The sequence below is a fragment of the Cherax quadricarinatus genome, chromosome 12 (genome assembly GCF_038502225.1).
Source record: "Cherax quadricarinatus isolate ZL_2023a chromosome 12, ASM3850222v1, whole genome shotgun sequence".
NCBI lineage: Eukaryota > Metazoa > Arthropoda > Malacostraca > Decapoda > Parastacidae > Cherax > Cherax quadricarinatus.
Window position 1 is genome coordinate 10417494 of NC_091303.1, and position 26500 is coordinate 10443993.

Sequence of the window (26500 nt, forward strand, 5' to 3'; positions counted from 1 at the left end):
AGAGTGCCCCCATGCTCTCCCCCCTGGGCGCTTGTGCCAGCAAGAGTGGGCGTGAAGGTGCGGGCTTTTCCTCCACCCCTGGGCACAGCGGGGGCGTTGGGGAGGCCTCAGCAACGCCTCTCCTTCCCTCCTACCCCCCCTATCATGGCTCCTTGGGAGGGGGGTCAGAATTCCCCAACCCTTACTACCCGCCTTCCTCACACTTCAACAAGGCCCTCGGCCACGACAAGCCGAAGTCGAAGCCGCGTTCCTCGGCCGGTAAGACCCGACCATTCTTGCGGGGTGTCCCCTACCTCTGCCCTCCAGTGTCTGCTGCTGCTGACGCTGTTGCTGTTGCTGCTGCTGTTGCTGCTGCTGACACTGCAGCTGCTACTGACGCTCTTGTCTGATGGCTGCTTCTACGGCTTCTTACGCTGCTCACACCTTGAGTCCTCTCGCGGAAATGAAGGGCTTCTAAGCCAAGATGGTGTCGGAGTAATTCTAACATTACAATACGTCGGAAAAAAATAAAGAATCCCTATCATAAAACAGTTGATAAGGTGATGGTGGTGCGTGCGTCGCTCCGTCTGGCAATGCTAGTCTCAAGTGCCTGGCTCTGGATAATAGCACACACCTGTGCACAGGTGCACACCAGCAGCAGTAAACCACACTCCTCCACACCTGTCGAACCTATGCCAATCACTTTTCATAGCTTAACAACTTATGCCACAAATAATCGAGTAGTAGCATAAAAATCCTAGTTGTTTCTAAAAGCAGTTGTCATTTGTTTTCGTTTTTTCAGCTTTTGAAGCTTTTGAAGCTTGTATGCAAAAGTGACAACAAACAACTCACTCTGAAAACATTATTGGGGAGGAAACTGTCAGTTAACAGCAGCATCGTCAGTCAACAGAAGAGATACTCCTGTGACATCATCATGATGCTACGTCACAAGTAGTGTGATGACGTTACAGGGGGAGAGGGTGGACGTAGTGATTCCCCCTTCATAGGCCCACGCTCACTAACCCCTTCAAGCTCTATAGAGTGGCACCGCTCCCCACTAACTCTCCGCCAAGCCCATCTCTTAGCACGCCCACGGAACTAACCCCTGATTGCCACTACCAAACTAGACTTCTCATTCTATATGCACTAACTAGACTCTCTTAGATTTAGCACTCAGTCTAGTCCCTGGAGCCACCAACCAATCAGATATCTGGTTATTCATCAAGAATCATTCATAATTCAGCATGATAAGTAGGACTCCGCCTTGCAATATGATTCTCTCTTCCGTGGCTACTTCAGGGTGCTTGATGGTCCTGTTCGATGGTACAAGATCACTGGCGGTGTTATCATGAGCGGCCGCCCAAACTGAGTTATCGCGGACGGGTTGTGGTGCGCACCTCACGATCACTGATTTATCAAAGATGGTCGCTACTCGGCTTCCTAGCGAGTCAGGAGACGCCTCTGACCTCATTGATCAAAAGACGAATTACCCCGCAGTCGACAAGTCTCTCGCGACGCCTCACATTAATCCCAGAAACTCAAACCTCCAGCTGTTTCCCTAAACACTACCGGATTAACAGTGTTTCTCCTCCAAACTCGTGTTTCTGTGGGAGCGAAATCAAACCAAATTTTCCTTAAAAAGAATTCGTTGTTTCATCTGTTTTAGAGTTGAATCCAGCCTTCCGGACTTTGACATACAATTCTTAAAAGAATTTTTGTAGCTGAGTGTGCGTGTGCGTGTGCGTGTGCGTGTGCGTGTGCGTGTGCGTGTGCGTGTGCGTGTGCGTGTGTGTGTGTGTGTGTGTGTGTGTGTGTGTGTAAGCGTTTGGCGGAATGTAGTTAGGGTACATATTATGCAAATGGCTATCGAGATTCATATACCTTCAATGCGTTTTGTATTCCGGTTGCTGTTAGGACGGTAGTAGTTACGGGCTGAGTCTTGTCTGCCATCAGCTCTCTTGCCAGCCTAATTATAGCAAATTTATGTTCACATTGAACATAGCCATTTTAGAAGTGATTTTGTTTCCAATAAAGTTGGAGACTTTAATAAATTAGGAGATGATAATATATGGGAGGGAAATGAGGACGCTACAGTATATAACAAAAGCTATTCTCAGATGCTGGAGTTTGTTAGCGTACATTTAAATTCAACTTCATCAGAAATTGCTGGACTTTAATTGCACCTCACTGATATGAACAGCAAAAGACGAGCTGATTCAAAATTTAGAGATGAATGTTTCATTCTACCCAGAGAAATTTGTAGTCTGAAATAACTGTCTGTACACTGAACACTTAACATGTATACAGGTCGTACATATCACGTCTACGCTGATCATACACATAACGTGTACATATGTTTACGTGAAGTGTACATAAGTCGTCGTGCACTTGACGTACATAGATCGATGTACTTAACTGATAATTACCGTACTCGCGATCACACTTAGGTGACAAATACTCTATTTTGGATCAATGACAGGTGTTAATTATGACTATCACACACACTGAAGCTCAAGGCCTTTCTGACTATAGATAGTCCTTCATCAGGAGTTTGCAACAGGAGGGAGTGGAAAACAAATAAGGAGGCGAAAAATTCAGGAGCCCGTCAGAAACATATTGTCACTGGAATAACGCATTTGGAAAGGCTGCGTTGTTTGGGTTGTTGGTCTGTTCCACTGAGAACAAGCTGCTGAAAGATTCCCGACTTTTTTACCTTATTTTTCCACTCTCATTGCAAATTCCTGATGAAGGACTCTCAAGAGCCCGAAGTTCTTGAGCCTCATTTTCATCATCCCTGTGACCGTGTTGCTGATATGAAGCTAAATAAAATATTTAGGAGTTCTTATTAACGGAAATTAAAGTCAACACAAACGTGCATAAGTGCTCTCACTAAAGCTAACAGAATTCTAAACTTCGCATCAGAAAGCATAAATAATAGAAGTTACACTTCAATTTTATTTATCTCTGGTAAGGACACATATAGATTATGTTGCTCGGCTCTGGTGTCCATACTACAGAATGGACATAAATGCACTGAAATACATAGAGAATGATGACAAATTTCATTGTAATTTACTAGAAACCTTTCCTAGGAATATGTACTGAAGGCACTATCTGGAAATGCGTAGAATTAGGTTAGATATGACAGACGTGTACAAATGGAAAATAGAAATAAAGGGGACAATAATAGTGCTGAAAATATTTAACCAAGACGGACTCGCAGCAACAGATTAAAGTTGCGGAAATTTAGATTTAGAAAGAATTTAGGGAAGTACTTGTTGGGCAATAGAGTTGTTGATAAGTGGAAAGAAACTCCTAGGTAGCTTCACTGAGGTAAGGACTTTGGGTAGATTTGAATAAAGGTTGGACGAGTACCTGTCTACCAGCCACACTAAACAAGCAAATGTCAAACTCTTTTTATGATTTAACTAATGGAATGAATCCCCTTAAATTAATATAGTATATCTTTGATTACTAAGTCGAAAGCTGTGTATTTTCTTGCCAGTTATTTTGTTTTACTCAATATCAGACATTAATGAGTAGACTAAACACGGGAATAAGTGTTTCTAGGCTGTGGGATATTATGGCACTGAGTCGTCGGGGGAAAAGAAGGTTAAACGTGCTTAGATGGAACATAAACCCGTGTGATCATTCAGCCCAAAGGAGTGGTAGAGGCTCGAGTCTCCGTGTGTCAAGCATGAGACAGACATTTGTTCCCATCTGGTTTCTAAAGATCACTGATGATTACCCGTGTCAGGTGTTGTATGTCTTGTATGGTGGGTCGAAGTAGACGTTATCCAGCAAAGGCACAGATGTTTCGGTTATATTAGATATTATTTAGTAAGCAGTAACACACAGGTGTTACGATTTCTATCAGCATTAATTCACGAAAAAACAGGTGTTTTAAAATTACCTCAGATATACATGATATCTAAGACAGGTGTTTTAAAGTTATGTCAGGTGTTATTCAACACGCAGCAACACACAAGTGTTCCAAGAGTTATATCAGATATTAAGCAGAAAACAATATTTCCTAGAAATATTAGGATTATATTTGTTATCTGGATATTAAATACACAGGAAACAATTCAAGTATTGTAGCACCTGGTCGTAAACAAAGTCAGCAATATGGCTATTAAAAGGGTAAGACAAGGGCAAGACAAACACAGCAGGGGTGGAAATCTTTACTTGTGTATTTCTTCACCCCTTGTTTACAAGGGGTGAAGAAATATTAGATTAGCAGTATACTGCAGTATACTGCGAGTGGTTTCAACCAGAGTAGGCGAAAGTCTGCCCTCCCAAGCCAGGCAGACAAGTATAATGTCACCTTAGCTAGAGAAGCGTACTTTCACTTGATTGGTGGGTTGAACTAGACGATAAATACAACTGAGGGGCCCCAGAACTGCTATACTCTGAATTACCATTCACTGGTTGAGAGGGCGTGTCAATAGTTAGGTGACAAACGTCGAATAAAATGTAAAATACCCAGCTCACGCCACAATATAAAATATCAACACAAGAAGTTTTAAAGCACAAACTTAAATAAAATGAAAATTCAACACGTGTACACAAAACAAGTCTCTATCGGGACAACGTTTCACCTCTATTAAAAGCTCGAAAAGAACTAGTCCGCGTCAGGGGATTTTTCTGTAATAAAAGAATTGGCAACATCAGTACACATATGTCACTGTCGACACGCTTGTATCTTTGTTGACACGCTTGTCGGTGTTTCAGCCACCGATATCAACGTCTCCGATGTTGAGAAATGTTTTGATATCTTGTGATGTACAGAGCTTCGATATCTCATGATTTAGAAAAGTTTCGTTATCTCGTGATTTACAAAAATGATATCTCGTGATTTACCAAAGTTACGATATCTCGTGATTTAGAAAAATTTTAATATCTCACGATTTACAAAGAGTATTTCCTAATGTGGATATGGAAATGGATAGAAATGACTCTTGTAGTCGAACAAGGCTTTAAGGGGAAGACGTTTTGCTCTCAGGAGATAGACACAAATACTGACATGTGGCATCCTTTACTGACAATGTTTCGCCTAAGCAGTGGTGTTTTCCACGTCACAAACATGTTCTACTTGTGACTCGATGAAAACTACTGTGTTGGGTGAAACTTCAGAATCTCACACTATCACCCACCCGATCCCCAGTTGTGTATATCTCTCAATTTATATATCCTGTGAGTTTACTTTATTCCCTATTTTAAGAACTAAAATGTTCTTGTGTGGTGGCGAACAGTTGACCTGAAGCCTTATTGACCCTCGTGTAGTTGACGGTTTTTTTTTTTCAGTAAACCAATTTTGACATCTTTTAAGAGGAGGAGGAGGATGAGGAGGATTGGGAAGCATCCATGGTAGTTTATCAGGATTAAACCTGGGTTTATTAATGCTGTAATAGATTATCAGGCAGTCTCTGGTTGATTATCCTTGGTTCGTTTGTTTACCATGGCTGTTTATCCAAGTTACTGGGGTTTATCTAGGTTACAGTAGAGGAATCGAGAGCATTCACGGTGGCTTTCTTAGCCACGTAGTTTGTTATCCATCCTGGTTTATTATCCACTGTGGTTTATCCAGGATAGATCAGGACCTACTGGAGGTGGTGCTGCCTCTGGTGTAACCCTGAGTGATTACATATAGATACGATTTCCCTTTAACTCTCCACCACCTTTTTTTCTCTCATCTCATCCCTCCTTCCCTCTATCGTGCGTCTGCCGCTGATAGATGGGCCGGACCGACAGCTAGTTCCGACAGTCGGGAGCCTGATATCCCGCCTCGGTAATGCATATGATTGGCGCTCGTGAATCGCCACGAGGGACCTCTGGCTGCTCTAGGTCGAGGCTGATTCTAATTCCAAACAGGTGCAGATAGTTAAGGTTGAGGCCGGATGACTGTTTTTATGTAGTCACTAGTAGGTGGAGGGGTGAACTGATAGCCGCACCCCTATCATTTCCAAGGAGAGTGGAGCGAATGGAAGGGGTGTGCAGGTGGGGACGGGAGGGGCGTTGTTGGGGATGGGAGAGGGGTGTAGGTGAGGAAGAGAGGGATGTAAGTGGGGAGGGATGGGTCTTAAGTGGGAAAGGGAGTTGTAAGAAAACAAAAGTTGGAAATAGGGTGTTATTATTGTTGTTGTTGTTGTTGTTGTTGTTAAATTCATGGGGAAGTCCTCAACAATTAGTGATCATTCAGCATCTGGGAAACGGGAAACAATAATAATGAATACGAAGAAGAATGGGGAAGTAGGGGAATGGGGGAAGGGTACTAATTTAAGAGCTGTATCTCTGGTCAGAATGTAGCTTCGAAAACAGAGAGAGAGAGAGAGAGAGAGAGAGAGAGAGAGAGAGAGAGAGAGAGAGAGAGAGAGAGAGAGAGAGAGAGAGAGAGAGTGAGATAGGCATGACAACTTACTGTTAAATAAGCACTGGTTCAAGTCAACATAATTAACATATGGCAAGGTAGTGGTGGTTCTTTCTGTGATCGTTCTATATCCGGCACAATGATCCGGTGCAGTGATCGTTCTACGTCTGGTTCTCCTACCGTTCCATGTGGGGTACTGCTGTTAATGTTCCACCTCCTGAACTATTCTCGTTCGGTCGGTCGTGTTCTCTGTCGTCCCGTACGAAGTCCGAGACAGCGATCGTTCATCCTTTTCTAAATACAACATCGGGCTTCCCGTCCGAAATGCTGTGATCATGCGATTTCCAAAGCGCCCATCAGGGGATATTTGCAGCTTTAACGTGCGACAACGAAATACCGTAATCATCCGATACGCGAATCGCGATTAACACTAATTTGCAACGCGATTAACCGATATATGAGTAGCGATTAATCTATATTTGTGGTGGGGTCCAACCGCGTTTTTTAGCGCGATTAACTTTAATTTGCGGCGCGATCAGCACATGTTTATGGGGCGGTCAACTCGTACTTGGGGCGCGATCAATCGCTGTATATGGCGCGATTAGCCGTTTCCGAAATGTGCTCAGCTAGCGTGTGTATGGAAAGAACAAGGCAAAGGTTCCAGAGCTAGTTTCTATTGGACTAACCTTTCCGCGTATTATAGAACTTTATTAATTCATGATGACTTGAGAGTTCAAAAAGGAACTTTAAGCAGAGGAAAAAAAAGTTTTATTTCACGTCATTTCAGTTACAGTTGAAGCTTGACAGAACTTGATAAAGCTCTACAGAGTTTGCGCTTCGCGATTAAAAAAATGTTTGTGTCGCAAATTAACCAATGTTAGTTTAACAATTAATCGAAGTTTATGAAGTGGTCAGCTGTGATTTGCGCTTCCAATCAGCAGATGTGTTTGGACAAATCAACCAGTTGTTTGCGACAAGGATTGTTGTTGTTGTTGTTGTTTGTTGTCGTTGCTCTCCCACAATTTCTCTCTCTCTCTCTCTCTCTCTCTCTAAGCTACTCATTATACCTTTGTATGTGTGAAAGAGAGAGAGAGAGAGAGAGAGAGAGAGAGAGAGAGAGATATGCTCACAGGTCCTTTCTGCTTCTCATCCTCCTGTTTTTCTTCTACTCTCCTTCCTCTTCCCTTCCTTCCTTCTTCTTCGCTCCATTCCCTCCTTTTGCAGTATTTCTTCTTTCTTTTCTGCTATTCCTCGTTTTCATTCTCATTTTCCCCCCTTTTCCTTCTTTCTTTCAGCTTAGTCTTCTGTTTATTTTCCTCATCACAATTTCGTACGCCTCTACTTGTTCTTCTTGGTCTTCTTGTTCTTGTTCTTGTTCTTCTTGGTCTTCTTGTTCTTATTCTTGTTCTTCTTCTTCTTGTTGTTGTTCTTCTTCTTCCTCTTCTTCTTCTTCTTCTTCTTCCTCTTCTTCTTCTTCTTCTTCTTCTTCTTCTTCTTCTTCTTCTGGACAATATGAATCTCTCAAGAAATTCTTTAAAAAAAAAATCAGACAGAAAAAGCTTTTATTATGAAAACTTATCGCTCTACCTAGAGCTTTATCAAGTAAAAATCAGTTGATAAAGCTCTACACAGAGCGAAACACTGTCCCAATACGACCGAAGTATCAGCAGGGAAGACTGTGTATACATATACACAGTCTTCCCTGCGGATACTTCGGTCGCAGTGCGCTATATAAGGGATCCCCGCCCCTGTGGTTATCCAGGATCGGTGTATAAGGTATCACCCGCCCGTGTGGTTACCTCGGGGCCTAATGATTTACAAATTAAAGTCTAAAGTTTATTTTCCGCTTAAGATATGCTTCGAAAATTGCAGAGTGAAGCTTTAGAGTAAAAGGCTGCTTGGTTACCATAGTGAATGAGGGTTCCAGGAGGAATCCTAAGAAGTCGAAATACGTATTAATATTATCAGATAATGGGAGGGACTTCACAAGTATCCTGGTAGTACTCGAATGGTACTAAATGAGTATCCTATCTGGTGAGATTCGACTGTAAAAATCTGAATTTGTGGTTACATTAGGCTCACGCTAACCTTCTCAGTGTATAGAAATCGAAGTAGACGGACGAGTCTTGATAGGCCGACATGATGCAGAGGTTAGTTATAGCACTGGCTTCTTATAGCTAATAAATAATATTGCTAGTTCTTTGAATTGTTTACAATCGTGTCATTACGAGTGTGTGTGTGTATGTGTGCTCACCTAATTAGTTACCTAATTGTACTCACCTTATTAGGCGAGTACAATTAGGTGAGTACACCTAATAACATGATTGTAAACAACTCACAGAACTGGTAAGATTATTAACCATGACAAGCCAGTCCTATAACTAGCAGGCCAGTACTCTGACCACTTTATCATGCCGGCCTAACAAAAAAAGAAAACTTGCTCTAATAAAATTTTACACATACTAACGTAACCGTAGAGATAAAAATTACACAAACATACCAAGGGAGCATGTTACTGCAACCAGAGTCAGGAAGATAATGGCGTACAGCAACGCAAGGATCAACAAGATTCAGGGTATATATATATACTGAGAAGTGTGCATCTTTCAGTGTATATTCGCGGAGAATTGACTTTAATCTCAGTCTTGAAGATAACTCTCTTCTTGACTGGTAGTAAACAGGTGATATGGAGTCGATGTGCAGTTAGACTAATAAACCAACAAATCAGAATAGTTTCTTTGTCTGTGGTTCTGACCTGAACAGAGGTATGTGCTGTTTAGAGATCATCAAAATGTGTTTTCTCAAAGGCAAACCAACCTTGTCATAACTTGGCTCTGTCAAACACAGCCGAAAGATGATGAATGATTAACGTCAGGGCAATGGTCAACTTGTCTCACGTGTAAAAGGTACAAAGGAGTTTCTGAGCGTTGGCGTGAAATTCGTGTGGAGGTTATGTAGGTCATTCCAAAGCGAGGAACCCACTACTCTCCCTTGCGGTATGCTAGGAACAATTAGACGACTTTGAGACTCATGCCCCATTGAGAACTTGCCTTTTGGGTAGTCGCTCGGAGGACGTAGAGTGGAACCAGAGATTAGAAAACTTGCAATTAGGCCAGAAGTCCACAGTGCCTCACCAGTCAATGGCACAACTACCAATGACCTGTGCTGCTACATAGCTTTTGCTGGAATTACTCTGGCGACTGATGCCACATAACAGAGAGGCTCAACCAAATAACAACTGTAATAATGTTGGTAGAATTACCGACAATATGTAAAGTAAAAGGACACAAGTGCAACTAATGTGACTTTTTTATTGTGGCAAATTTTCGCTCTCCAGGAGCTTTGCCAAGCCGTTACAAACGGCTTTGTCAAGCCGTTACGGCTTGACACAATAAATGCGTCACATTAGTTGCGCTTGTGTCCTTTTTACTCTACAAATAACAACTGCAGATAAATCATTTGTGAAGCTCTCTGATGTCGGTTTTGCAGTAGCAAGTAAGAGCAAAATATCTGTGGCATTTGTTGTCAAATTATTTTATCTCGGACACCTTACTAATACAGACAGCAGTATAGCTGGATTGTAGGCACCAATCGGCTCTTTCCTTGCGAATTGGGACTAAATTTCAATTTACCCTGCAGCAGAGCTGGTAGGTGTGAGCAAGAGACCAGGTAGCTGATCAGCACAGCCTCTGAGTGGTCCTGGTTCCACAGCCTCTCCTATGTCTAGAGATGTGTAGAGACTAAAGTATGTAGCATCAGTATGGAACCCACACCAAGTCAGATACGTCAAGAAATTGGACAAAGGGCAAAAACTTGCATTAAAAACTAGTCCCGGAGGAGAGGTTAAGGGAACTAAACCTGATGACACTAGAAGATAGGAGGAATAAGGGGGCACATGATAACGACTTAAAAAATACTGAGAGGAACTGACAACGTGGACATTGCTAGAATGTTTCCGAGATGGGACACAGGAGCAAGGGGTCACTAGTGGAAGTTGAAAATTCAGAACTGTTAGGAAGTATTTCTTTAGCCTTAGAGTTGTCAGGAAGTGGAACAATCTGGAGATTGAAGTAGTGGAGGCATAGATAGCTCTAAGAAGATAGACAGGCATAAATTGCTTTAAGAAGAGGTACGATAAGGCTCTTGGAGCAGGGAGAGAGTGACCTAGCAGCGACTAGCGAAGAGGCGGGGCTAAGAGATGTGAATTGGCCCCTGCAACCACAAAAAGGTGAGTATATATATATATATATATATATATATATATATATATATATATATATATATATATATATATATATATATATATATATAGGTGAGTACACACACACACACACACACACACACACATTTTCTGTACCAAGCTGATATCCTTCCACCCATTCTTTCTTTCCTTCATCCTACCCCCTTTAAAGACCGGCCGTTCCCTCTACCTCATTTCCCCATGCCACCTCCCCCACGCCCTCTTCCCCACGCCTCCTCCCCCACGCCCCCAGATAGTAACAGATAAGCCTCTGTCTGGCGCCCACTGATCCGTAACGTAATGGTGGGCGTGGGAACCCTGATGGGCGTATCAGTTTGCCAATCACAAGCTTCTGAGCTCCACCGTGTAGGTTCCAACACACCAGCCCCCTTCCCTCATCCCACTTAGGTTCAGAAATCTCGGTTCTCCCCTTCCACCCCAATACTCCCCACCCCCCCACACCTCTAAAGCCCAAAACTCCCCCCCCCCCAACTTCCACTCCTCTAAACTCCATCGTCCTCCACGTCTCTAATCTCCTATCATCCATGCCTCTTCCTCCTCCTCCTCCTCCTCCTCCTCCTCCTCCTCCTTCTCTTGTTTTTCCTAACTAGGACTCTGGAGCCAATCTGGAGGCGATATCGGGGGTCATCGCCCCCGCGATGGATAATCATGGGTTTTGCCGATATATTTTTAAAATGAAAGTGATTATGGTGGATTCTGCAAATTTATTTTGTTCCTTCTAATAGTTTTCACCTATTTGCTTTTTTCAAATGGGTACAAAATAGTGGATTCGATTTCTGAATTTTAAATTTGTTATTCTTCCCATTTTGTCAAGATTTATATTTACAGCGACTTATTATTTTCAGTTTTTCTTTGTTTCTCTATAAATTACTGATGGATCTGGCCGATTATCGTGTTCGTTCTTTCCGCCATTCTCTCAGGTGATAATTCCCTGTGGTGAAGTGCCTGTGATAATTCCCTGTGGTGAAGTGCCTGTGATAATTCCCTGTGGTGAAGTGCCTGTGATAATTCCCTGTGGTGAAGTGCCTGTGATAATTCCCTGTGGTGAAGTGCCTGTGATAATTCCCTGTGGTGAAGTGCCTGTGATAATTCCCTGTGGTGAAGTGTCTGTGATAATTCCCTGTGGTGATGTGCCTGTGATAATTCCCTGTGGGGGAGGGCCTGTGATAATTCCCTGTGGTGAAGTGTCTCTGATAATTCCCTGTGGTGAAGTGCCTGTGATAATTCCCTGTGGGGGAGGGCCTGTGATAATTCCCTGTGGTGAAGTATCTCTGATAATTCCCTGTGGTGATGTGCCTGTGATAATTCCCTGTGGGGGAGGGCCTGTGATAATTCCCTGTGGTGAAGTGTCTCTGATAATTCCCTGTGGTGAAGTGTCTGTGATAATTCCCTGTGGTGAAGTGCCTGTGATAATTCCCTGTGGTGAAGTGCCTGTGATAATTCCCTGTGGTGAAGTGCCTGTGATAATTCCCTGTGGTGAAGTGCCTGTGATAATTCCCTGTGGTGAAGTGCCTGTGATAATTCCCTGTGGTGAAGTGTCTGTGATAATTCCCTGTGGTGAAGTGCCTGTGATAATTCCCTGTGGTGAAGTGTCTGTGATAATTCCCTGTGGTGAAGTGCCTGTGATAATTCCCTGTGGTGAAGTGCCTGTGATAATTCCCTGTGGTGAAGTGTCTGTGATAATTCCCTGTGGTGAAGTGCCTGTGATAATTCCCTGTGGTGAAGTGCCTGTGATAATTCCCTGTGGTGAAGTGTCTGTGATAATTCCCTGTGGTGAAGTGCCTGTGATAATTCCCTGTGGTGAAGTGCCTGTGATAATTCCCTGTGGTGAAGTGCCTGTGATAATTCCCTGTGGTGAAGTGCCTGTGATAATTCCCTGTGGTGAAGTGCCTGTGATAATTCCCTGTGGTGAAGTGCCTGTGATCTGCCAGGGTTGTCATCGCATTTTTTCTTGCAGAAAACGAACACAGAGGAAGAAGCTCAGGCAGAGAGAAAGCGCCAGAGAGAAAAAAAAATACAGAGAGGAAATACAAGAAATACGGATATGTGTAACAGTAATTGCGTAATATTTACAGGAACACAAAGTTAAATAAAAAGCAATAAAAAGATGAGAAAATAGTACCAAATAATAATAATAATAATAATAATAATAATAATAATAATAATAATAATAATAATAATAATAATAGTAGTAGGTAGTAGGTAGTAGGTTGGTAGACAGCAACCACCCAGGGAAGTACTACCGTCCTGCCAGATGACTGTGAAACAAAAACCTGTAACTGTTTTGCATGATGGTAGGATTGCTGGTTTCTTTTTCTGTCTCATAAACACGCTAAGATAACAGGGATATCTTGCTACTCCTACTTACACTTTGGTCACACTTCACAGACACGCACATGCATATATATATATACATACATCTAGGTTTTTCTCTTTTTTCTAAATAGCTCTTGTTCTTTTTTATTTCTTCTATTGTCCATGGGGAAGTGGAAAAGAATCTTTCCTCCGTAAGCCATGCGTGTCGTATGAGGCGACTAAAATGCCGGGAGCAATGGGCTAGTAACCCCTTCTCCTGTATACAATTACTAAAAAAGAGAAGAAGAAAAACTTTATAAAACTGGGTTGCTTAAATGTGCGTGGATGTAGTGCGGATGACAAGAAACAGATGATTGCTGATGTTATGAATGAAAAGAAGTTGGATGTCCTGGCCCTAAGCGAAACAAAGCTGAAGGGGGTAGGAGAGTTTCAGTGGGGGGAAATAAATGGGATTAAATCTGGAGTATCTGAGAGAGTTAGAGCAAAGGAAGGGGTAGCAGTAATGTTAAATGATCAGTTATGGAAGGAGAAAAGAGAATATGAATGTGTAAATTCAAGAATTATGTGGATTAAAGTAAAGGTTGGATGCGAGAAGTGGGTCATAATAAGCGTGTATGCACCTGGAGAAGAGAGGAATGCAGAGGAGAGAGAGAGATTTTGGGAGATGTTAAGTGAATGTATAGGAGCCTTTGAACCAAGTGAGAGAGTAATTGTGGTAGGGGACTTGAATGCTAAAGTAGGAGAAACTTTTAGAGAGGGTGTGGTAGGTAAGTTTGGGGTGCCAGGTGTAAATGATAATGGGAGCCCTTTGATTGAACTTTGTATAGAAAGGGGTTTAGTTATAGGTAATACATATTTTAAGAAAAAAGAGGATAAATAAGTATACACGATATGATGTAGGGCGAAATGACAGTAGTTTGTTGGATTATGTATTGGTAGATAAAAGACTGTTGAGTAGACTTCAGGATGTACATGTTTATAGAGGGGCCACAGATATATCAGATCACTTTCTAGTTGTAGCTATACTGAGAGTAAAAGGTAGATGGGATACAAGGAGAATAGAAGCATCAGGGAAGAGAGAGGTGAAGGTTTATAAACTAAAAGAGGAGGCAGTTAGGGTAAGATATAAACAGCTATTGGAGGATAGATGGGCTAATGAGAGCATAGGCAATGGGGTCGAAGAGGTATGGGGTAGGTTTAAAAATGTAGTGTTAGAGTGTTCAGCAGAAGTTTGTGGTTACAGAAAGTGGGTGCAGGAGGGAAGAGGAGCGATTGGTGGAATGATGATGTAAAGAGAGTAGTAAGGGAGAAAAAGTTAGCATATGAGAAGTTTTTACAAAGTAGAAGTGATGCAAGGAGGGAAGAGTATATGGAGAAAAAGAGAGAAGTTAAGAGAGTGGTGAAGCAATGTAAAAAGAGAGCAAATGAGAGAGTGGGTGAGATGTTATCAACAAATTTTGTTGAAAATAAGAAAAAGTTTTGGAGTGAGATTAACAAGTTAAGAAAGCCTAGAGAACAAATGGATTTGTCAGTTAAAAATAGGAGAGGAGAGTTATTAAATGGAGAGTTAGAGGTATTGGGAAGATGGAAGGAATATTTTGAGGAATTGTTAAATGTTGATGAAGATAGGGAAGCTGTGATTTCGTGTATAGGGCAAGGAGGAATAACATCTTGTAGGAGTGAGGAAGAGCCAGTTGTGAGTGTGGGGGAAGTTCGTGAGGCAGTAGGTAAAATGAAAGGGGGTAAGGCAGCCGGGATTGATGGGATAAAGATAGAAATGTTAAAAGCAGGTGGGGATATAGTTTTGGAGTGGTTGGTGCAATTATTTAATAAATGTATGGAAGAGGGTAAGGTACCTAGGGATTGGCAGAGAGCATGCATAGTTCCTTTGTATAAAGGCAAAGGGGATAAAAGAGAGTGCAAAAATTATAGGGGGATAAGTCTGTTGAATGTACCTGGTAAAGTGTATGGTAGAGTTATAATTGAAAGAATTAAGAGTAAGACGGAGAATAGGATAGCAGATGAACAAGGAGGCTTTAGGAAAGGTAGGGGGTGTGTGGACCAGGTGTTTACAGTGAAACATATAAGTGAACAGTATTTAGATAAGGCTAAAGAGGTCTTTGTGGCATTTATGGATTTGGAAAAGGCGTATGACAGGGTGGTTAGGTGGGCAATGTGGCAGATGTTGCAAGTGTATGGTGTAGGAGGTAGGTTACTGAAAGCAGTGAAGAGTTTTTACGAGGATAGTGAGGCTCAAGTTAGAGTATGTAGGAAAGAGGGAAATTTTTTCCAGTAAAAGTAGGCCTTAGACAAGGATGTGTGATGTCACCGTGGTTGTTTAATATATTTATAGATGGGGTTGTAAGAGAAGTAAATGCGAGGGTTTTGGCAAGAGGCGTGGAGTTAAAAGATAAAGAATCACACACAAAGTGGAGTTGTCACAGCTGCTCTTTGCTGATGACACTGTGCTCTTGGGAGATTCTGAAGAGAAGTTGCAGAGATTGGTGGATGAATTTGGTAGGGTGTGCAAAAGAAGAAAATTAAAGGTGAATACAGGAAAGAGTAAGGTTATGAGGATAACAAAAAGATTAGGTGATGAAAGATTGAATATCAGATTGGAGGGAGAGAGTATGGAGGAGGTGAACGTATTCAGATATTTGGGAGTGGACGTGTCAGCGGATGGGTCTATGAAAGATGAGGTGAATCATAGAATTGATGAGGGAAAAAGAGTGAGTGGTGCACTTAGGAGTCTGTGGAAACAAAGAACTTTGTCCTTGGAGGCAAAGAGGGGAATGTATGAGAGTATAGTTTTACCAACGCTCTTATATGGGTGTGAAGCGTGGGTGATGAATGTTGCAGCGAGGAGAAGGCTGGAGGCAGTGGAGATGTCATGTCTGAGGGCAATGTGTGGTGTGAATATAATGCAGAGAATTCGTAGTTTGGAAGTTAGGAGGAGGTGCGGGATTACCAAAACTGTTGTCCAGAGGGCTGAGGAAGGGTTGTTGAGGTGGTTCGGACATGTAGAGAGAATGGAGCGAAACAGAATGACTTCAAGAGTGTATCAGTCTGTAGTGGAAGGAAGGCGGGGTAGGGGTCGGCCTAGGAAGGGTTGGAGGGAGGGGGTAAAGGAGGTTTTGTGTGCGAGGGGCTTGGACTTCCAGCAGGCATGCGTGAGCGTGTTTGATAGGAGTGAATGGAGACAAATGGTTTTTAATACTTGACGTGCTGTTGGAGTGTGAGCAAAGTAACATTTATGAAGGGATTCAGGGAAACCGGCAGGCCGGACTTGAGTCCTGGAGATGGGAAGTACAGTGCCTGCACTCTGAAGGAGGGGTGTTAATGTTGCAGTTTAAAAACTGTAGTGTAAAGCACCCTTCTGGCAAGACAGTGATGGAGTGAATGATGGTGAAAGTTTTTCTTTTTCGGGCCACCCTGCCTTGGTGGGAATCGGCCGGTGTGATAATAAAAAAAAATAATAATGAAAATAATAATATTAATAATTAGAGACGATGGAGCAGAATAGGATACCAAAAGGGTGCATAATCTGGAGTGGAAGGATGGAGATGTAGCGAGGTCGTCTCAGAAAGGGTTGGAGGCCTGAGCATCCATCAGGCTTGTGTGAGCACGTTCGATCGGAGTGAGTGCAAACAGAGAGAGAGAGGTTTAAATGACTTGACGTGCTGTTGGAGTGTGAGCAAGGTAACATTTACGTAAAGATTCACGGGAGAAACCATCTAGCCGGACTTTAGTCGTGGAGGTAGGATGCAGAGTGCATGCAATCTGGAGGAGGAGGAGGAGTGGAGATGCTGCAGTCCGGAGGGTCATTTGAAGTGTAATGTCTGTCCACTTTAGGCAAGATAACTGTTGCTTGATTTATGGTGAGGGTGTTTACCCCCTTTTGGGTCATCCTGAATCAGTGGGAGACAGTGTGTGGGCTAAATTTCATTAATTAAACAAATAAATAAATAATAATAATAATAATAATAATAATAATAATAATAATAATAATAATAATAATAATAATAATAATAATAATAAGAAGAAGAAGAAGAAGAAGAAGAAGAAGAAGAAGAAGAAGAAGAAGAAGAACAAGAAGAAGAAGAAGAAGAAGAAGAAGAACAAGAACAAGAAGAAGAAGAAGAAGAAGAAAAAGAAGAAGAGAAAGACAGACAGACAGACAGACAGACAGAGGTGATTAACATTAGTAATTACACACTGGTTGTTTGACAGAACTTGAAAAGGAAATGAAATAAGATATATGTAATTATCTTTGTACCTCCATAAACCTTCCCTCCCTCCCTGCCTCCCTCCACCCTCCCTCTCTGCCTCACTCCATCTACCCTCTCTGCCTCCCTCCACCTTCCCTCTCTGCCTCACTCCATCTACCCTCCCTGCCTTACTCCATCTACCCTCCCTGCCTCACTCCATCTACCCTCTCTGCCTTACTCCATCTACCCTCCCTGCCTCACTCCATCTACCCTCTCTGCCTCACTCCATCTACCCTCCCTGCCTCCCTCCACCTTCCCTCTCTGCCTCACTCCATCTACCCTCCCTGCCTCACTCCATCTTCCCTCTCTGCCTCACTCCATCTACCCTCCCTGCCTCCCTCCACCTTCCCTCTCTGCCTCACTCCATCTACCCTCCCTGCCTTACTCCATCTACCCTCCCTGCCTCACTCCATCTACCCTCTCTGCCTTACTCCATCTACCCTCCCTGCCTTACTCCATCTACCCTCTCTGCCTCACTCCATCTACCCTCCCTGCCTCCCTCCACCTTCCCTCTCTGCCTCACTCCATCTACCCTCCCTGCCTTACTCCATCTACCCTCCCTGCCTCACTCCATCTACCCTCTCTGCCTTACTCCATCTACCCTCCCTGCCTCATTCCATCTACCCTCTCTGCCTCACTCCATCTACCCTCCCTGCCTCCCTCCACCTTCCCTCTCTGCCTCACTCCATCTACCCTCTCTGCCTCCCTCCACCTTCCCTCTCTGCCTCACTCCATCTACCCTCCCTGCCTCCCTCCACCTTCCCTCTCTGCCTCACTCCATCTACCCTCCCTGCCTCCCTCCACCTTCCCTCTCTGCCTCACTCCATCTACCCTCTCTGCCTCACTCCATCTACCCTCCCTGCCTCACTCCATCTTCCCTCTCTGCCTCACTCCATCTACCCTCCCTGCCTCCCTCCACCTTCCCTCTCTGCCTCACTCCATCTACCCTCTCTGCCTCACTCCATCTACCCTCCCTGCCTCACTCCATCTTCCCTCTCTGCCTCACTCCATCTACCCTCCCTGCCTCCCTCCACCTTCCCTCTCTGCCTCTCTCCATCTACCCTCTCTGCCTCACTCCATCTACCCTCCCTGCCTCACTCCATCTTCCCTCTCTGCCTCACTCCATCTACCCTCCCTGCCTCCCTCCACCTTCCCTCTCTGCCTCACTCCATCTACCCTCTCTGCCTCACTCCATCTACCCTCCCTGCCTCACTCCATCTTCCCTCTCTGCCTCACTCCATCTACCCTCCCTGCCTCCCTCCATCTTCCCTTCCACCATAACTGCTGCTGCTATCCTGATGTTTCAGTATCATGCTCTCTCCTCTTTTTCCTTCCCCTCGCTCTTTCCTCTCTCTCTCTCTCTCTCTCTCTCTCTCTCTCTCTCTCTCTCTCTCTCTCTCTCTCTCTCTCTCTCTCTCTCTCTCTCGTTCTTTCCTCTTTCTTTCCCTCATCCTAACTTTTACATCTGAGTTTTCTTTCAATCGTATTCCATCATTCTGATTCTTCCTTCTTCTCTCCTTCAATAATTCATTTCCTTCCATTTCATTTCGTTTCCTTTAGTCACTTACATTTCCTCTTTTTCTTTCTCTCTTGGCCAATGATACTCATTCACCTTCCCTTAACTTGTTTCCGTTCTTTACATCCATTTTTAACCATCTCTCTCTCTCTCTCTCTCTCTCTCTCTCTCTCTCTCTCTCTCTCTCTCTCTCTCTCTCTCTCTCTCTCTCTCTCTCTCTCTCTCTCTCTCTCTCCTATACTTATTCTCGCTTCATATTTACTATACATACTCTATCTTTTAATCTTTCACCATTTTTTCTTTTCTTCATTTCTCTCTCTCTCTCTCTCTTACCTAGTCTTCCTCCTTTCTTGCCCTTTCTCCCTCCCTCTATGTCCATTCTTCTTCCCTTGACGTGCCTGTTCGTCCCCGTCACTATGGGTAGCGACAGAGCAGAGGACAGGTCACACTCCATATCTCATGATGGTAAACTGCGTCTCTCTCTCTCTCTCTCTCTCTCTCTCTCTCTCTCTCTCTCTATCTATCTATCTATCTGTCTATCTATCTCTCTCGCTCTCTCTCTGCTGCTTAAAGTAAAAATTTTGTATTCAAGATTCTCTTAAATCTAACGGAAAAAATATATTTCAATGTGTTTGATTATTATTAAATTATTGTAAACTTATCTAAAATATATTTAGTTGGATTAGGCTAAATAAAACTGCGCTTGTTATAATAAGGTTAGGATAATTTTCTAAGCTTCTTTTGGTACAAATTGATTAATTTTTACATTAACGTAATAAAGTTGGTAGAATTACCGACAATATGTAAAGTAAAAGGACACAAGTGCAACTAATGTGACATTTATTGTGGCAACGTTTCGCTCTCCAGGAGCTTTATCAAGCCATTACAAACAATACATGGACACAGAGGGTATATAAAGGCTCAGAGTGAGGTGAATACTAGTGAGGTACCATTTCGATGTTCACTAGTGGTAGTAGTAGTGGTAGTGACAAAAGTAATACAATATGGTAGAGCAATTAATTCGTACATGAGTAAAAGGATATAAAAGCTATTACTTGGGTAACATAAAAATAGGTTGGACAAATATAAACTGGAATGAGGCAGCTTGTTTCAGTGTTCACTCTCTGTGCTTTGTGTAGTATAACAGGAGAGACTATGTGATGGCAGGGTTTACTGTTTTCAGGAGGATTCTTGCTAAGACTTCGGAGATGGTGAAGCTGCCGTTGTTTTGTTTAATTGTATTCGAAACAGCGATCAGTGCTGATTCAAGGCACTTGCGTGTGCGGAAATTCGTTTCTTTTATCACTAATTGGGCGTCTCTGAATTTCATAAGATGATTGGTGGAATTTCGGTGTTGTACACAGGCGTTGTTTAAGTTGTCGTTCCTACATGCGTATATGTGTTCATTGAGGCGGGTGTCGAGGTTTCTTGCTGTTTCACCTACGTAGATCTTGTCACAGCCTCCACAGGGTATAGTGTAAACTCCTGCATTGACTGGTTCGTGGTGCTTGGGTTTTGTCCTGGTTAGATCCTTTATTGAAGTGGTAGAAGCGATGGCGACTCTGGTGTTAGCTTGTGAAAGTACTTTTGAGACGTTTAGTGCAACCTGGCTGTTGGGAAGAATTATAACACCGCTCCCAACAAAGTTATAATTCTTCCCAACAGCCAGGTTGCACTAAACGTCTCAACGGCAGCTTCACCATCTCCGAAGTCTTAGCAAGAATCCTCCTGAAAACAGTAAACCCTGCCATCACATAGTCTCTCCTGTTATACTACACAAAGCACAGAGAGTGAACACTGAAACAACCTGCCTCATTCCAGTTTATATTTGTCCAACCTATTTTTATGTTACCCAAGTAATAGCTTTTATATCCTTTTACTCATGTACGAATTAATTGCTCTACCATATTGTATTACTTTTGTCACTACCACTACTACTACTACTACCACTAGTGAACATCGAAATGGTACCTCACTAGTATTCACCTCGCTCTGAGCCTTTATATACCCTCTGTGTCCATGTATTGTTTGTAATGGCTTGATAAAGCTCCTGGAGAGCGAAACGTTGCCACAATAAATGTCACATTAGCTGCACTTGTGTCCTTTTACTTATACATTAACGTAAATGAAAAAAATATATCTTTAAAAGTAGTATAAGAGAAAATTTTAGAAAGGACTTAAATGAATTCTTGCTAATTGACCAGTTGTACCTATTCGGCACGACACACACACAGACACACAGACACACAGACACACACACACACACACACACACACACACACACACACACACACACACACACACATACACATACACACTCACACACACATACGTATAATGTATATATATATATATATATATATATATATATATATATATATATATATATATATATATATATATATATAAATTATATATATATATATATATATATATATATATATATATATATATATATATATATATATATATATATATATATATATATCGCTCACAGACATATACATGTGTATGAGTGTATTAAGGAACATATAACGACTCTGCCACAACAGTGGCACTGGTCGTTATTTAAACTGTCTAACGTGCTTGTCATTAATTCTGCAGTGAGGTGGTGGTCATCGTAATTTCGTGTTTGGTCTTTTGAGAATCGTCCGGGGAGATTTGTGCTCTATGTGTCGTTTAGTAGCCGTAAGTGGGTGTTGATGTGGGTGGGTGTTGATGTGGGTGGGTGTTGATGTGGGTGGGTGTTGATGTGGGTGGGTGTTGTATGTGGGTTAGTGGTTGATGTGGGTGGTATTGATGTGAGTTGATGTGGGTGGGCGTTGATGTTGGTGGGTGTTGATGTGGGTGGGTGTTGATGTGAGTGGGTGTTGATGTAGGTGGGTGTTTTATGTGGGTTAGTGTTGATGTGGGTGGGTGTTGATGTGGGTGAGTTGATGTAGGTGGGTGTTGATGTGGGTGGGTGTTGATGTGGGTGGGTGTTGATGTTGGTGGGTGTTGATGTTGGTGGGTGTTTTATGTGGGTTAGTGTTGATGTGGGTGGGTGTTGATGTGGGTGGGTGTTGATGTGGGTGGGTGTTGATGTGGGTGGGTGTTGATGTGGGTGGGTGTTGATGTAGGTGGGTGTTTTATGTGGGTTAGTGTTGATGTGGGAAGGTGTTGAAGTGGGTAGGTGTTGATGTGGGTGGGTGTTGGTGTGGGTGTGTGTTGATGTGGGTGAGTGCTGATGTGGGTGGGTGTTGATGTGGGTGGGTGTTGATGTGGGTGGGTGTTGATGTGGGTGGGTGTTGATGTGGGTGGGTGTTGTATGTGGGTTAGTGTTGATGTGGGTGGTATTGATGTGAGTTGATGTGGGTGGGCGTTGATGTTGGTGGGTGTTGATGTGGGTGGGTGTTGATGTGAGTGGGTGTTGATGTAGGTGGGTGTTTTATGTGAATTAGTGTTGATGTGGGTGGGTGTTGATGTGGGTGAGTTGATGTAGGTGGGTGTTGATGTGGGTGGGTGTTGATGTGGGTGGGTGTTGATGTTGGTGGGTGTTGATGTTGGTGGGTGTTTTATGTGGGTTAGTGTTGATGTGGGTGGGTGTTGATGTGGGTGGGTGTTGATGTGGGTGGGTGTTGATGTAGGTGGGTGTTTTATGTGGGTTAGTGTTGATGTGGGAAGGTGTTGAAGTGGGTAGGTGTTGATGTGGGTGGGTGTTGGTGTGGGTGTGTGTTGATGTGGGTGAGTGCTGATGTGGGTGGGGGTTGATGTGGGTGGGTGTTGATGTGGTGGGTATTGATGTGGTGGGTATTGATGTGGTGGGTATTGATGTGGATGAGTGTTGATGTGGGTGGGTGTTTTATGTGGATTAGTGTTGATGTGGGTGGGTGTTGATGTGGATTAGTGCTGATGTGGGTGGGTGTTAATGTGGGTGAGTGTTGATGTTGGTGGGTGTTGATGTGGGTGGGTTTTGGTGTGGGTGGGTGTTGACGTTGGTGGGTGTTTTATGTGGGTTAGTGTTGATGTGGGTGGGTGTTGATGTGGGTTAGTGTTGATGTGGGTGGATGTTGATGTGGGTGGGTGCTGATATGGGTTAGTGTTGATGTGGGTGGGTGTTGATGTGGCTGTTGATGTGGATGGGTGAATTTGGGTGTTGGTAGGTGGGTGTGGGTGATTTTGGGATTTGGTAGGTGGGTGTTCGTGAGTTTGGGTGGTGTTAATGTGGGTGGGTGTTGATGTGGGTGGGTGTTGATGTGTGTGTTTACATGGATGGGTGAATTTGTAAGTTGGTGGGTGGGTGTGGGTGAGTTTGGGTAGGTGTGGATGTGGGGGCTGGTGTCGGTGGATGTGTATGTGAGAGTTGGTGTGTTTGGATGATTGCGTGGATGAATTAAAGTGTATGTATTTCATGTGCGTGCGTATGTGTGTGTGTGTGTGTGTGTGTGTGTGTGTGTGTGTGTGTGTGTGTGCGTATGTGTGTACTCACCTATTTGTACTCACCTATTTGTGGTTGCAGGGGTCGAGTCACAGCTCCTGGCCCCGCCTCTTCGCTGATTGCTACTAGGTCCTCCCTCTCCCTGCCCCATGAGCTCTATCATACCTCGCCTTAAAACTATGTATGGATCCTGCCTCCACTACATCACTTTCTAGGCTATTCCATGGCCTGACTACTCTATGACTGAAGAAATACTTCCTAACATCCCTTTGATTCATCTGAGTCTTCAACTTCCAATTGTGACCTCTTGTGTCTGTGTCCCATCTCTGGAACATCCCGTCTTTGTCCACCTCGTCTATTCCGCGCAGTATTTTATATGTCGTTATCATGTCTCCCCTGACCCTCCTGTCCTCCAGTGTCGTCAGGCCGATTTCCCTCAACCTTTCTTCATAGGACAATCCCCGTAGCTCTGGGACTAGTCTTGTTGCAAACCTTTGCACTTTCTCTAATTTCTTGACGTGCTTGACTAGGTGTGGATTCCAAACTGGTGCTGCATACTCCAGTATGGGCCTGACGTAGATGGTATACAGAGTCTTAAACGAATCCTTACTGAGGTATCGGAACGCTATCCGTAGGTTTGCCAGGCGCCCGTATGCTGCAGCAGTTATCTGATTGATGTGCGCCTCAGGAGATATGTTCTATGTTATACTCACCCCCAGATCTTTTTCCTTGAGTGAGGTTTGCAGTCTTTGGCCATCTAAACTATATTGTGTCTGCGGTCTTCTTTGCCCTTCCCCAATCTTCATGACTTTGCATTTGGCAGGGTTAAATTCAAGGAGCCAGTTGCTGGACCAGGCTTGTAGCCTGTCCAGGTCTCTTTGTAGTCCTGCCTGATCCTCGTCCGATTTGATTCTTCTCATTAACTTCACATCATCTGCAAACAAGGACACTTCTGAGTCTATCCCTTCCGTTATGTCGTTCACATATACCAAGAACAGCACAGGTCCTAGGACTGACCCCTGTGGAACCCCGCTTGTCACAGGCGCCCACTCTGACACCTCGTCGCGTACCATGACTCGTTGTTGCCTCCCTGTCAGATATTCTCTGATCCATTGCAGTGCCTTTCCTGTTATGTGTGCCTGGTCCTCTAGCTTTTGCAGCAACCTCTTGTGAGGAACTGTGTCGAAGGCCTTCTTGCAGTCCAAAAATATGCAGTCGATCCACCCCTCTCTCTCTTGTCTTACTTCTGTCACCTTGTCATAAAACTCTAGTAGGTTTGTGACACAGGATTTTCCTTCCCTGAATCCGTGCTGGTTGTCAATTATACACTTGTTTCTTTCCAGGTGCCCCACCACTCTCCTCCTGATGATCTTCTCCATGACCTTGCATTCTATACACGTTAGTGATACAGGTCTGTAGTTTAGTGCCTCATGTCTGTCTCCCTTTTTAAAAATTGGGATTACATTTGCCATTTTCCATACCTCAGGGAGTTGCCCAGTTTCAAAAGATGTGTTGAAGATCTTTGTTAATGGCTCACACAATATCTCTGCTCCCTCTTTAAGGACCCATGGAGAGATGTTGTCTGGTCCCACCGCCTTTGAGGTGTCAAGTTCGCATAGCAGCTTCTTCACCTCCTCCTTGGTTATATGTACCTCATCCAGCACTTGCTGGTGTGCCCCCCTGTTCTGATTTCTTGGAGTCCTACTGGTTTCCACTGTAAATACCTCTTTAAATCTTGTGTTGAGCTCCTGACAAACCTCTCAGTCGTTTCTTGTGAATTCCCCATCACCCTTCCTCAGTCTGATTACCTGGTCCTTGACTGTTGTTTTCCTCCTGATGTGGCTGTACAACAGCTTCGGGTCAGTCTTTACTTTTGATGCTATGTCATTTTCATATTGTCTCTGAGCCTCCCTTCTTATCTGTGCATATTCGTTTCTGGCTCTTCGGCTGATTTCTTTATTTTCCTGAGTTCTCTGTCTTCTGTACCTTTTCCATTCTCTAGTACACCTAGTTTTTGCCTCCCTACACCTTTGGGTGAACCAAGGACTCGTTATGTTCTTCCCATTATTTCTGTTTCCCTTGGGAACAAACCTCTCCTCTGCCTCCTTGCATTTTGTTGCTACATAGTCCATCATTTCTTGTACTGGTTTTCCTGTCAGTTCCCTCTCCCACTGAATGTCTTGAAGGAAGTTCCTCATGCCTGAGTAGTTCCCCCTTTTGTAGTTTGGTTTTTCCCAGCCTATTCCTGCTACTCTCTCCACTTGGAGCTCAACTATGTAGTCGAAGCACAGAACCACATGATCACTAGCTCCCAGGGGCCTTTCATACATGATACCCTCGATGTCCGAACTACTCATGGTGAATACAAGGTCCAACCTTGCTGGTTCATCCTCTCCTCTCTCTCTGGTAGTGTCTCTAACATGTTGATGCATGAGGTTTTCCAGTACCACATCCATCATCTTGGCTCTCTATGTTTCGGGACCCCCATGGGGCTCCAGGTTTTCCCAGTCAATCTCCTTGTGATTGAAATCACCCATAACTAGTAACTTTGCTCCCCCCATGTGTGTGTGTGTGTGTGTGTGTGTGTGTGTGTGTGTGTGTGTGTGTGTGTGTGTGTGTGTGTGTGTGTGTACTCAATTGTACTCACCTAATTGTGGTTGCAGGGGTCGACACTCGTCTCCTGGCCCCGGCTCTTCACTAATCTCTGCTAGGTCCTCTCTCTCTCTCTCTGCTCCCTGAGCTTTGTCGTACCTCATGTTAAAGCTATGTATGGTTCCTGCCTCCACTACATCACTTGCTAGACTATTCCACTTCCTGACAACTCTATGATTGAAGAAGTAATTCCTTACATCCCTTTGACTCGTCTGAGTCTTCAGCTTCCAGGTGTGACCCCTTGTTTCTGTGTCCCCTCTCTGGAACATCCTGTCTCTGTCCACCTTATCTGTTCCACGCAGTATTTTGTATGTCGTTATCGTGTGTGTGTGTGCGTGTGTGTGTGTGTGTGTGTGTGTGTGTGTGTGTGTGTGTGTGTGTGTGTGTGTGTGTGTGTGTGTGTGTCAATGCGCATATTTACAAGTCAGTGGGGGTTTTGTGTCTATGTTTGAGGAGGGGGTTGAGAAGATGTGAGAATAAGAAATGCGGGAGATGGAGAAAGAAAGATGAATACGGTCACAGTGGAGACAAGAACATACATAGATAAATGAAGAGAGAACAGAGAACAAGTTATAACATTTATTCTGTTATTGACATTTATAACTTAAATTTCATTATACATCAGAAAAACGATAGGAAACGTCAAAATACGCAAATATATGTACACGATTTCTCCATTATTCAGTACGATAGTTTATGGAAGAAAAAACGATAGTTACCC

The 26500-nt window shown here is 43.5% G+C and overlaps 1 protein-coding gene across 2 annotated transcripts in view; it reads left to right on the top strand.

Annotated features, from left to right (window-relative positions):
- Positions 1–26500, top strand: part of LOC128686661 (GATA-binding factor C) — a 206230-nt gene that overhangs the window by 127322 nt on the left and 52408 nt on the right. The window contains exon 2 of one of the 2 annotated variants that reach the window (XM_053773671.2): positions 1–258. This exon is cut by the window's left edge and continues 315 nt beyond it. In XM_053773671.2, the coding sequence (XP_053629646.1) occupies positions 1–258 (258 nt within the window). The remainder of the gene's footprint in view (positions 259–26500) is intronic. The other variant, XM_053773672.2, reaches the window with a different exon arrangement.